The 13,502-nt window shown below is 41.4% G+C and overlaps 1 protein-coding gene across 5 annotated transcripts in view; it reads right to left on the bottom strand.

Annotated features, from left to right (window-relative positions):
* si:dkey-97m3.1 (fatty acyl-CoA reductase 1) overlaps positions 1-13,502 on the bottom strand; it is a 217,917-nt gene that overhangs the window by 37,268 nt on the left and 167,147 nt on the right. For 4 of the 5 annotated variants that reach the window (XM_041216374.1, XM_041216377.1, XM_041216375.1 and 1 more), the window contains 3 exons: positions 11,512-11,556; positions 4,699-4,817; positions 2,747-2,814 (listed from right to left, as the gene is read on the bottom strand). In XM_041216374.1, the coding sequence (XP_041072308.1) occupies positions 2,747-2,814; positions 4,699-4,817; positions 11,512-11,556 (232 nt within the window). The remainder of the gene's footprint in view (positions 1-2,746; positions 2,815-4,698; positions 4,818-11,511; positions 11,557-13,502) is intronic. The other variant, XM_041216378.1, reaches the window with a different exon arrangement.

Below are 13,502 nucleotides of genomic sequence, written 5' to 3'. Positions count from 1 at the left end.
CCTCCAACAACCACAAGTATCTTCCTTTGTGCTAAGTATGACTCCAACCAGTGAAGAGCTTTCCCCGATTCCCATTAATTTCAATTTTGCTTAGGACTCCTTGATGCCACACTCCAGTCAAATGCTGCCTTGATGTCAAGGAGCAGTTATACTCAACTCACCTCTGGAATTCTAGGCACACTGCAGTCCTTATTTGAAACTTCTGTGCCAGAACTCTGGCACCTGTGTTATTCTTGCTTCTTGCACTGGATTGTCCCCAGTGCCTCATCACATGCAGATCCCCCTTCTACACTATCCTCTAAGATACGCATAATGTCATTATCTAAGATGGTGGCTGCAAGTGTGGAGTCAAGTGAAGGAGAGTCTTCATCATCACTATCCTCTTAGTCTTCCTCCACTGCCTAGCCAGGTTGAACATCTTGGGTCTCTAAAAGGAAAAGTCCACAACGGTAAAGTTGTGGTGAAGGGAGAGGGAAAAGGAAGTGCATGCAGCTTGTAAGAAGAGAATGTGGGATGAGACAAGGATGATTGGCAATGAGAATACCATTATCTTCAATTTATTAAGTACTCATCTGGTCATAGTCTCAGCAATGCTCTTTCTGATAATGATCATGCAGGTGCACCTTATCCCCTCCTGTTAGTTCCTGCCACCTCTGGTTGTGCACTACCTTCTCCTGCAAGAGAGATAAGTGTGTCAGTAAGTGTTGTGAAATATATTTGGGTGGTATCAATGTCATGCTTGACAGTATATGCAAGATGTGACATGTGGATGTGAGGCTTGCAGCAGTGCTAAGTTTGAAGGTGAGGTGAAGCATATGAATCTTAGGTATATGTCCTGATTGATAGAGAATTTAGGTGAGCCATGAGTGTGCAGTGAATTGAGCAGTGGTTGAGGCTAGTAGTGCAGTTGGTAGGATATGGCATTTGAAGACGCATTCACTGACCTTGACCACTTGTGTGGTTATTAAACTTCTTGCAGAATTGAATTGAGGTCCTCGGGGCTAAACTCGTGATGCTGACCTCCACAGATATCTGTTCCCATTGCCTCCTGCCCAACCTTACCCCCATCTTCATGGATACAGGACATCCCTCCTCTACCTAGAATTCCAGTGCAGGGTCAGAAAACCTTGTTACACGCTCTCACCCATGATCAGCCATTCTTCTTTGTTGCACAGCATTATTCTAAATAAAAACAAAAAAACTGCGGATGCTGGAAATCCAAAACAAAAACAGAATTACCTGGAAAAACTCAGCAGGTCTGGCAGCATCGGCGGAGAAGAAAAGAGTTGACGTTTCGAGTCCTCATGACCCTTCGACAGAACTTGCATTAACAGAACTTCTTCAAGGAGGTAGGCATTTCTTGAAGAGCAGTGGCAGTCAATTAAACACAGAGATAAAAACAAAAAAAAAACTGCGGATGCTGGAAATCCAAAACAAAAACAGAATTACCTGGAAAAACTCAGCAGGTCTGGCAGCATCGGCGGAGAAGAAAAGAGTTGACGTTTCGAGTCCTCATGACCCTTCGACAGAACTTGCGTTAACAGAACTTCTTCAAGGAGGTAGGCATTTCTTGAAGAGCAGTGGCAGTCAATTAAACACAGAGATAAAAACAAAAAAACTGCGGATGCTGGAAATCCAAAACAAAAACAGAATTACCTGGAAAAACTCAGCAGGTCTGGCAGCATCGGCGGAGAAGAAAAGAGTTGACGTTTCGAGTCCTCATGACCCTTCGACAGAGCTTGTTCTGTTAACGCAAGGGTCATGAGGACTCGAAACATCAGTTTTTCCAGGTAATTCTGTTTTTGTTTTGGATTTCCAGCATCCGCAGTTTTTTTGTTTTTATCTCTGTGTTTAATTGACTGCCACTGCTCTTCAAGAAATGCCTACCTCCTTGAAGAAGTTCTGTTAACGCAAGTTCTGTCGAAGGGTCATGAGGACTCGAAACGTCAACTCTTTTCTTTTCCGCCGATGCTGCCAGACCTGCTGAGTTTTTCCAGGTAATTCTATTATTCTAAATAATTTCAGCACCACCTTCAGCAGCCACAATGCATCTTCCCTTTAAGAGGTACAGGCCAGCTTTAAGTAGAGCTAACAAGTAACAATATTGGGGCCCCTGCTGATGCAGGAAGCCAATGAGCAGTGCAGTTAGTGCTGCATGCAGAAATTGTGATTTATGAGCAGGCATGCTCCCTGCATTATATTGAACAGTCATGTGTTAATTGTGCATCGTGATCCCCATGCCCATTCTCGGGGACTTTCCCTTTTTCTTCATTTCCATATCATGGAGAAGATTTACTTCCACCTGTAATGTCAGGACAGATTTTCTGCTATTCTTTTATGGATCACAGTATTTACTATGCTCCACTTACTTATGTTTCCTCTGACCAATGCATTTCATGATAGGGCCACCTGTTGTGTTGGGGAGAGGTGGGGAGGGCAGGGTGGTGGAGCTTGTAGAATTACTCTAGTCACTATCTGACTATAAGAAAAGTTTTAAAAATATATTTACAATCTTGATAAGACACTGCAACTTTAACAGTTCTCCCAGATGTTGATTTAGTAAAGATATTGCACATTCCAAAAAGGCTTTTTATATTTTCCCATATACTGTAGTTTCCATATTAAATGCCAATTAATTAATGATTTTAATTAACATGATGGTGTATTTGGCCATAGGTGGGCGAGAGAAATCATTGGGCCAACTGGAAACCATCAATATAGTTTCAATTTACAAACTCAATCTTACCTATCTGTCCCCAGTGAAACGGGTTGATGCCTCCTGTGGTACAATTGTAAATAAGGGTAGTTTTTGGTCTGTAAAAAAAAAAGTACAGCAAGAGAGTTGTCAAAGAATGTGCGTTAGGAATGTGAGTGTAATTGGCAGAGATTTTCATCTGAATTTTGGATTATTAGAGCTGTAGTGTGATCACAGTACACCCTCTGCAATACCTGCTAAGGAACAGGAATGTTCAACACTGCTGTTTTGAAGTAACATTGAAACTGGGTGGACTACCTCAAATGATGGTAAGGGATGCAGCAGAGTAAAGATAAACAAAGGAAGGGGGAAACAAACAAAAAAATGACCGTTGTGTCTGCCCACCGCATCCCTCTAATCTATATAAAATCTTGACTTTTAAAGTTGTATTTCCTTTTCCTATGCTGACTTTAATAATGTATTTTTTTGCACACAAGTAAATCTGGCACTTTTTTTCCATCCTATTTATATCCTTCTACATTCTTTGTCACATCAGAACATTTCAGTATTGTTCCCCAAAGTACTATTTATAAATAAAAATGTTACAACAATTTTAGGTGGATTGCAGGATTTCTGCAGTACTTATTATGCCTATGGGTGGCACTGTGATAGGCCCTACTAATGTTAAAATGAAGATCTATTTTCTTTCCACCATAAATTTACCAGTTTATTCTTGAAGAATACGTCATATCTGACTAACCTAGTCAAAGTTTTGAGGAAGTTACTAGCATGGTAGATTGTCTCCGGATGTTGTCCATGTGGACTTTCAGAAAGCATCTGCTAAGCCTCCGCACAAGAGATTATTAGCAACATGAGAGGATATGGTATTGGAGGTAACCTTGTGACATGAGGCATGGTTGGGAATTAGGAGACAGAGAGAATAAAGAGTTTGCTCTATGATTAGAGGATGCAACATTACTATCCCCCAGAATCCATACTGGGGGCCTCAGCTTTTCACTAGATCTCGCCCCAAGAGGATGTGGATTTGGGTCAATTGGAATTTTCAACACTGGGGTTGATAGATTTTTATTAGCTAAGGATGTCAAAGGATAAGGAACAAAGACAGATCAATGGAGTTGACATAAATTTCAACTGTGATCTAATGGGCCTTAAGAGACTGAATGGCCTACTCCTGTTCCAATGATTCTAATTCCTTGGCCCTGCTTCCACGTTCCCCTCCCGGTCTATGTGTTCACCCATGTTCTGGGTCCCTGTTAGTCTAGTCCCTTCCCAGGTCTTTCCTTTCTATGAACCACAAGTGATCCCTCTTATTCACCCTATCCCATTCACCTTCCCCCTCATTCCTCCACCCTTCCTTTCCTCCCACCTTCCACATGCTCACCCCACCCCCCCCTCATCCACTAACCCTGTGTTCACTGAACTGAGTATTTGACATTGACTCTAACGGTGCAATATGTGAGATCACCCAGCCATAAATAAAAACAACTTAACACAAGGATAACCATGGCTGAACTGTACATTTTAATTTAAAATAGCAGGGAAGATTTGCTATTTGTCACTAGTTTATACCAAAATGTTTTTATTCTAAAGCATTTATAATTTTACTACAAATGGCAGAGCTATCTTCTCATGATACATTCAAAAATGGTAAGCTCTGTTAAGCATCTCCCACTTCTCTTTTATAAACTGCATCAGTTCAGTGCCCCTGAGAGGAGAATGCCAAACTAGCGTCAGCGATTGCAAATGAAAGGGCAGTTTCTTCCTGTGGACATAAAACCAGAAATGTCTGAGGCAGTTCAAACTTGCCTCAGAAGGCTAATCATGCAAAGCAATTTTTGCATTTATTTTTGTCCAAAATGGAACAGTTGATGAGTGGTGAGACAACCGACACTGACAAAATTATAGTGAAAAGGATACTGGTAGCCAGAGACAAATCGATGTTGTGAGCACACAATACGGTGTGGAGCTTACAGATCTCTCACCTGTGAACTGCTGTATACCAGCCAGCTGCGAGAGTGAGATTAACCACTACGTCAACAGGGATCAAATCAGCCACTGCATCATTTGTAGCTCTCATAGTGCGAAGAATTCCTTTGCCTGCCTGCATGACAATGGAAATAACATAAGAACAACATATGTATGAAGTCATTTGATAAATTGCCCTTCCTTTTCAGCCTAATTTAGTAAAACTACAAAATGTCATCACTGGCCGATCACTGTATGATACTTGTCTTCTCTGACACCTTACCTGTCACTTTTCCTCAACACTCGCTCCACCCCACAACACATAAGACTATAAAATAGAAATGTGATATGTCCACCCTTGGACATGGGTAGAGTTGGGGATGGAAAGTGTGTAATCTCTGTGCCTCAATGGTGAGGCCTTTGGGCTTCATTTCAAATGGAGCTAGTGTGGCACAATCAGCCAGAGGAAACCAAGATCATGCTGTTGTCAGCATCACAGCAGCTTTTATGCAGTGAGGACCAGGAGTAGGTGTGGAGGAGGTTGAGAGACCAGGAGGAAGATCGGAAACTAGGCCAAGCGGATCGGTGGCCAAGGGGTATCGGAGGCCAGAGAGATCGGTGAATGTTCCTTAAATGTGAAATTCGGAGGAACACCTCTGCTCTTCCTGGCTCAACATTCATGCAAGCAATTTTTTGTTAAAAATTAGTCTAGTTTTCCTGAGTGCAACTGCCTCTGATACTAGCTGTCTCCAGGCAAACCAATTTTGCAGTGAGAATCTCAAACAGGCATTCGGCTCTTTTATTTCCATAGGCAAAGGGCATAAAAGCTGTTTCAGGCATGCACAATGACTTATTTTTCCTTTCCCAGTGTAGTGAGCATCGCATGTACAGCTGGAAATCTGCAACTGCATCTTAAAAATGGGAGCTGTATGGCCAAATTCATAGATGCATGTTCCTTCATGAAGCTTCTCCTGATCCTCATTCTGATTTTGTAACTGACTATCTAGCTTTCTTTTCTTGGTCGTGTGCTTGCAAACATTGTGAACCTCTTGTTTGAAGCATTGACCCCATCTCTTTTAAAATAAGTCTAATTAGCTTTTCTTAAAAAAGCTACCCGTGATTTCTTAAACTTCCATCATTTATCACCTGTCTTTTCTCCCAGGATTCTTGAATTCATGTTACCACTCATCATTCCCTTTTGAATCCTTCCAAGTTGGTTTCTGATTTGTCCACCAGTGACATCCTGTTTGGACTCGCCATGCTTCCTCATACTTACTCCTACCTTCTTTAACCAGCTGACCAGGTTATATTCACTCACTGCCTATTTTCCATAGTCTACCTTCTTCAGTTCATTTTTGTGGTTCTACACCTAACTGTCCTGATGGTGTCAATACATCTCATTCTGTAGGGTTTGGGGAGAAACAATCATCTCCAGTGTACCCTGGGGTTTCATCCTTGGTCTACTTCAATTCATCATCTACATGCTATTCCAACTGTCAGCACCATTCGCAAGCACAGGATTAACTTCTGCATGTCTGTCAATGAAATTCAACTCGGTCTCTCTACAATCAGCACTAACTCCAGAGTTCTCGTCATACCACCAGACTGTCTGTCTGAGGTAAATTTCAAATTAAGCATCAATTCATAGCCTACAGTTAGACTCTGACCAAACTGACACCATTCTGTATGTTGTCGCTAGCAACTATGAACCTCTGGTTCCAACTTCAGCAGCCATTCTAGCTGGCCAATCAAACTATATCTGGTGATTCAAACTTCTGTGTTCCATGCAGTCCAAAGCGAAACCTCATAATCAAGACTATCTTTTTCCATCTGTGGACCATTTACTGCCTAATCAACCATTTCATCTCCACCAGTGCTAAAACCCTAAGCTATGCCTTCATTTCAAGGATCGATTTCTCAAATATCTTCCTCACTGATCTCCCCACAAACTTCAACTAATCTAATTATCCATCATCCCCATTTTCCTCAAGCTTATGTCAAAATAAATGCCTTTCAGGATCTTCCTCCTCAAGAGCTCTGTTATGTACTTTCCATCTGTAAGGTACTGTGGGGTTCTGTACGATGAATGCTGTAAATTTAAGGTGTTACTGGTTGCGGATAATTAAGCAGGAGACCCTTCTGAGAAATGGGCATGATATGAAACACCATAGTCACCTCTCAGTGATAACGGGGTACTATCTGCTAATGTTTAAGCTCAGGATATTTTTTTAAAATTGTATTGAGACAAATGGCATCATAATATTCCCTGCTTATACTGTAACAGGGAACCAAGATGGTAGCTAAGTAATTAAAACCTTGCCTTCCAGTCTCATCCTTCTTTCCTATCCAACTGTTCATTATTATTTTTAAAATATGTGGTATTACCACAGAACACAAATCAGAAAGTATTGAACAGAACAATCATTTCTATAGACAACAGAATAGAAGCAATTTGAGTAACTTAAATATGAGCAAAGAGAGAGCCATTTACTCCCTCCTCAGTTCTCTCCCCAGTACTGTACCTAAAGACAGGATTTTTTAAAAATCTTCAAATTTGCTGCCCTGGTGAAAGTGGCATTACAACCCAAAGGAAAAAAGCAGTTTGGACCAGTACTCTTATTTCCCAATTTTCACTGTTTTTTCTTTCTGGGAAACATTTATTTGGACTGGAATTCAATTGCAGGTTTAAGCCAACAAGACCACACTCCAGAATACAGTCAGTCAAACTTGAAAGTTAAACTGTTGTTTGGTGCCATATGGTTAGCAATTTCAGTGGATTATCTTTCTGTTCAATGCATCTAGCATTATCAAATATAATGTGGGCAAGGTTTCTCTACTTGGCTCCAAAGTGCCACTATAACACTAATAAATCTAAACTCAGAAGAAGATCATTACCATACCTGCGTGAGTTTTAATTTCCCACAACAGCAATTGCCGTGTCCTCTATGAAAAATACAGCCAACTTCTGTTAGGTTATGGATAGTTTTGTGAGGTGGATCTACACATACTTGGAATTGGATTGAATCTGTTCTTTGGTTGGACCCTTGCAGCAGCTGCATAGTGATGTTCACCCCATCAGTTTGATCCTAATTAGCTTTCACTTGATCACTCCTTAACTACACAACATTTACATAGCGCCTTCAACTTAATAAAAAGTGCCAAGGTGCTTTTCATTTTGACACCAAGGGCTGCATCTTACCTATGTCTGGCGGGCCGGGCGGGGACGGGCGCAGAGCTGATCGCCGCCCATGATTGGCTGCCATTTTCTGTGGGCAGGCCAATAAGGTGTAAAACACGTTCTGTAGCGTTCAGCGCTACCTTTGCGGATGGGGGAGGAGGGAGATTCGGGGCCTGTGCTCTTTCGCGCATGTGCATGAAAGAGCGCAGCAATCTTCCTAAGGCACGAGCTGCCTCAGGGAGATTAAGTACACAATGACATTTTTTAATAAATAAGGAGAAAAATTATTTAGACATGTCCCCTCATATGACAGTGTCTGTGTCAGTGAAAGAGCTGGGACATGTTTGTCAATTTAGCAAAATGTATTTATTTTATTAAGCCTTCAGGAAACCTCATCTCGCCCTTAAGGTTGGACGGGCAGCGGTGTCAATGACTTCCTTAATAGGCCTTTGACAGTTCAGCCGGCATGTAGCCACCTCCGGCGTGCCCCCGCCGAATGCAATATCGGAATGGCACGCGATGACATCAGGACAGATGCCTGACGTCATCTCATGTCATTTTGCGCGTTGGGATGTCCGGCCAACCCCCAAACACCGACAGTAATATTCTGGCCCAAGTAACATAAGGAACAATCAGGCCAATGACAAAACGCTTGTTCAAAGAAGTAGGTTTTAAAGGAGCAGAGTGAGGTGTAAAGGCTTAGGGAGGAAATTCTAGAGCTCAGGGCCTTGGCAGCTGAAGGCATGGCCGGAAATTGAGAAGCAATTAAAATTGGGAATGCTCAAGAAGTCAGAATTCGTGGAACACGGAGATTTTGAGGGGCTGGAGCAGGTCGCAAAAATAGGGAGGGGCGAGGCCATGGGAGGATTTGAAAACAAATGATACAGAATTTTTAAATCTTAAAAGTCTTAACATTTTAAAAATACGTATATTAAACTCTGACTATATTAAAGCGATATTCCAGACTAAATGAGGGCTAGTCATTAAATGAATGAATACTTTTTTTTAACATATTTAGAATGAGATTTTGTCATGATTTCCCCATTGAGATGATTTGCATTTGGAATGCGAATACCTCGACATTGTTGACTTAATCGCAATAACCCCGTTGGTCTCATATACACAGGATGGGGTGGATTTTCTTTAATATGCCCCTACAAAGTTAGGATTGGACTTCCATTTGCTGCCCCAACTCCTGTAAGTACTGCAGTCGGCCTGGACCTGTGCAACAGTTGAATAGGCAGGAGGACACCCAAAGAGGAAGTAGAGCCTTGAAGAAAAATATACCAAGGCCTACAAAGGTAAGTGCTTGAGGTCAAATTGAGAAGCGACACTTGACACTCTGGCAGTACTGGGCAGGAAGGTACCAGAGTGTTCCTGGCAGTGGCAGAGATTGGTGGCCAGGGTAGATTGAAGCAAAGTGGGCCTGTAGCCTCAGCTCTTCTCTACTGGCATTCATATGTAGCAGGAGGAGCAGTCAAAGACAGTCCAACTGAAGCTGGGGGCGGGGGGGGGATGAAAATAAGTTTGGGGTGAGGACCTGGTGGTAGACCTTTCCATCTTATTTTTTCTGCTGTTCTAGTTGCTACACTACCCAATTTGGTGTAGGATAGCAGAGGAAAATTAGGGCTGATATTCTTAGAAAGCCATGTTTGGGGGTGAAAAAATTGAGCAAAGCATTTAAGGAGCTTTGCAGACTGTTGAGGCTGAATGTTTCCCGTTTTTTTCTGCATTTTTCTTAAATTTGACAATTTAACAATACTTCACTTCCAGCAACCCTCCACTGAGAAGTATAATTGGAAAAAACTTCTGAAGGACAGTATAAATTATAATATATATATATATTTAATATAATATATATATTATATATATATAATATATATATTTATTTTATATATATATATTTATTATATATATATTTATTTATTTTATATATATACATATATATATATTATAATTTATACTGTCCTTCAGAAGTTTTTTCCAATTATACTTTCCAATTATATACAATAAATATATATATACAATAAATATATATAATATATATATATATATATATGGGTACAGATTAATCATGGGAAGTTCACGTCTGACTAACTTGATTGCTTTTATGAGGAGGTAACAGGGTAGATCAATGGTAGCACATTTTAGGTAGTCAACATGGATTTTAAGAAGGATTTTGACAAGGCCCTACATGAGAGACTGGTCAAAAGCCCATGGGATTCAAGAAAAGGTGGCAAGTTTGATCTAAAATTAGCTCAGTGGCAGGGAGCAAAGGGTATTGGTCAAAGGTATGTTAGTGATTGAAAGGTTGTTTCCAGTGGAGTTCCACTGGTTCCATGTACTCACTTTTCACGGTATATATCAATTATTTAGACTTAACTGTAGGGAAAATGATTAAGAATTTTGCAGATGGAACAAATATTGGCCATGTTGTTGGTGGTGAAGCAGAAAGCTGGAGATCGCAGGAAGATATGAATGGACTGGTCAGATACACAGAAAAACGGCAAATGGAATTCAATCCAGAGGAATATGAGGTAATGCCTTTGGGGAGAGCAAACACGGCAAGGGAATGCACGAGAAATGGTGGATACTAAGAGGTGTAGAGCAAAAGAGGGACCTCAGAATGCACATTTTCAGATTCATGAAGGTAGCAGGACTGGTAAATAAGATGGTTAAGAAGGCATTCAGAATATTTAGCTTTCTTAGCGGAGGCATCGAATACAAGAACAAGGAAGTTATGCTAAAACTGTATGAAACACGAGTTAGGCCACAGTTACAGTAAGGCATGTAGTTCTAGTTGACAAATTATAGGAAGGATGTGATCAAATTAGAGGGTGCTAGAGGAGATTTAGGAGGATATTGTCAGGACTGGAGATTTTACCTTTGAGGAAAGATTGGAGCAGAGGAGGGTGAGTGGAGTTTTCATTGAGGTGTATAAAATTATGAGGGGACTGGAGAGAGTGGTTAGGAAAAATCTATTTCCCTTTTTAGAGAAGTCGATGAACAGGGGGCATGGATTTAAAATAGTTTGTAGAATTATTAGAGGGGCCTTAAAGAGAAGTGTTTTCACTCGGAGGATGATAGTGGTCTGGAATTCACTGCCTGAAATAATGGTAGAGGCAGAAACCCTCATTGCATTTAAAGTATATTTAAAAATGGACCAAGTCTTGGAAAGTGGGATTAGGTTGGAAGCATCTTAAGAAGGTGGAGAATGTGAGTAAAGTGAGATGGACATTTCCAACCTCCCACTTCTTTTTCTAGATGCTAGGCTTGCTAGGCGCTCAAGCACAGGGTGGCTAGAAGAAACTGGCAGTGGTTTGTTCCCAATCTCAAAACAACTGTCTATGGGTGGTCCAGGCCAGGTTGAAGATCCCACCACCTGACACACTGTTTTTCAGACGCTACTACTGGTGCCAGGCCTTACTATGGGGCAGGTCTGTGGGACTTTCTGGGACATGACATGACAGAGGCAATCCCAGAGTTGGACTGGCGGAGTGCACATTGGGAGCACTGCTCCTGTTTAGCACTTAGGCACAAGGGGAACAGGAAATTCAATCCTGCTATATTTGTTACCTGTAAATTCAAGAACTTTTAAGAAAGATTTTTTTACTCATAAGAAAATGACAAGTAAAAAAGATAATTTACATACAGCAATGAATAGCCCACTTGGTCCGTTGAAATTGTCGATCCAACCCTATTTAATTAAAAAGAAGGTCACAGTTTTTTTAATTCATGACTTTGACAGTCTGCAATTGATTTTACAGTGGTCAGCAAGGAGTTCTTTACAGAAATATTTTCACACTTCATTACATCAATAACAGAAAGTCCTTCAAAAACTAAGGCATACGTTGAAATCTACTTTGAGATTTGCATTCCGTTTTAGAGAATCAGTTATAAAAAATTTACAACAATTGATTCTGCAGATGTGATATTAACGGAAAGATGTGAGCATGCTGAAGTCTGAAAAGATATTTCAGTTTTCAAAGGATTAAAAAGTACAGGACAATTTGTAAATATAGTTTAAAAGGTTTGAAGATCCCATATAAATGTTCATATTTCCTCTTCATACTTCAGTTTCCATCCATATTCCTTTCTAACATATTATGAAGACAGAACTAACTCATTTTTTCACTGGAGTAAATGAGATTGAGAGGAACATTATCTAGGTTTGGCTATTGGGCTGTTAGTGCTCATGAGCAAAAATATTTTTAGAAAAACTTTTAGTGAAAATTGCATGACGTTAAAGTCAGACAAAAGATTATATTACATCCAATCACAGAATTTTTTCGGCCCAGAAGGAGGCTATTTGGCCCATCGTGTCTGCACCGGCTCTCCAAGTTACATCCATTTGATGATATAATAGCTAAGCAATCTAAGCAGAGATACTTTGAAACCACCTTCAGATAAGGCGTTTCTTATTCCATATCAGAGAGTATGTTTGGATGGGGCTGGTCAGGACCTCAACAGCTTCAAACAATTTCTCACCATTCAGGGTACACAGTCACACACGCTCTGTCAGTTAACACAGGAGCTCATAAGACCATAAGACATAGGAGCACAAATTAGGCCATTCGGCCCATCGAGTCTGCTCCGCCATTCAATCGTGGCTGATAAGTTTCTCAACTCCATTCTCCCCCACCTTCTCCCCGTAACCTTTGATCCCCTTACCATTCAAGAACCTATCTATCTCGGTCTTAAATACACTCAATGACCAGGCCTCCACAGCCTTCTGTGGCAATGAATTCCATAGATTCACCACTCTCTGACTAAAGAAGTTTCTCCTCATCTCTGTTCTAAAAGGTCTTACCTTTGCCCTGAGGCTGTGCCCTCGGGTCCTAGTCTCTCTGTCAACTTATGCAGGTTGTACCAGTTTTATCTCCAAACTTCAACTAATCTGCTCTTTCCTTGTTGCTAATACTTCTCCCTTGTTAGTGTTGCAGAAGTCAAATAGTGCTACATGGAGAAAAACAGTCCTGTGCTTCTGTGCATTTTAATTATATATTACACCATAAGTTACAATATTAGAAATTGTGATCAGGGAGGAGCAGAAACATGTGGAGAACAAGCCTACAATTTTATATAATTTCAAACAATAATACTGCGTGGTAGTGAGTACAGAAACAAAAGGCCAACGGTAAAAAAGCAGTTCAGAATATTCATCCATTCCCACATCTCAACCTAAGTTCCCTCTAACCTGCACGCCTCTGCAGCTGCGTACCAGTACATCAAGTGCTGTGCACTTGATTATTAACACCATTCACATGGTCTCTCCACTTTCCTCCCACTTGCCACCTCTTCTGATTCACCGATCTCCCTGCTTGCCAAATGGCAGGGTCAGCGAGTCGGGAGGGGTGGCAAGCGTGAAGGTTTGAGAAGGTAGGAAAGGCTGGAGAGGCAGCAAGTTGGGAGGGTTCGGAAGAGCTGCAGAGGCAGCGAGCGGGAGGGTCAGCAAGGCTGCAAGCAGGAGGGCTCGGGAAGGTCGGCAAAGCGGCAAACAGGAGGGTTTGGGAGGGGCGGAGAGGCGATTAGCGGGATGGTTCAGCAGGGTCGTAGAGGCAACAAGTGGGAGGATTTGGGAGGCTTGGAGAGGCGGTGAGCGGGAGGCTTGAGGAGGGTCAGTGAGGTGGGAGAGATGGCAAG

The sequence above is a fragment of the Carcharodon carcharias genome, chromosome 21, assembly GCF_017639515.1.
Source record: "Carcharodon carcharias isolate sCarCar2 chromosome 21, sCarCar2.pri, whole genome shotgun sequence".
NCBI classification, from domain to species: domain Eukaryota; kingdom Metazoa; phylum Chordata; class Chondrichthyes; order Lamniformes; family Lamnidae; genus Carcharodon; species Carcharodon carcharias.
This window is presented reverse-complemented; position numbering and strand designations above follow the sequence as displayed.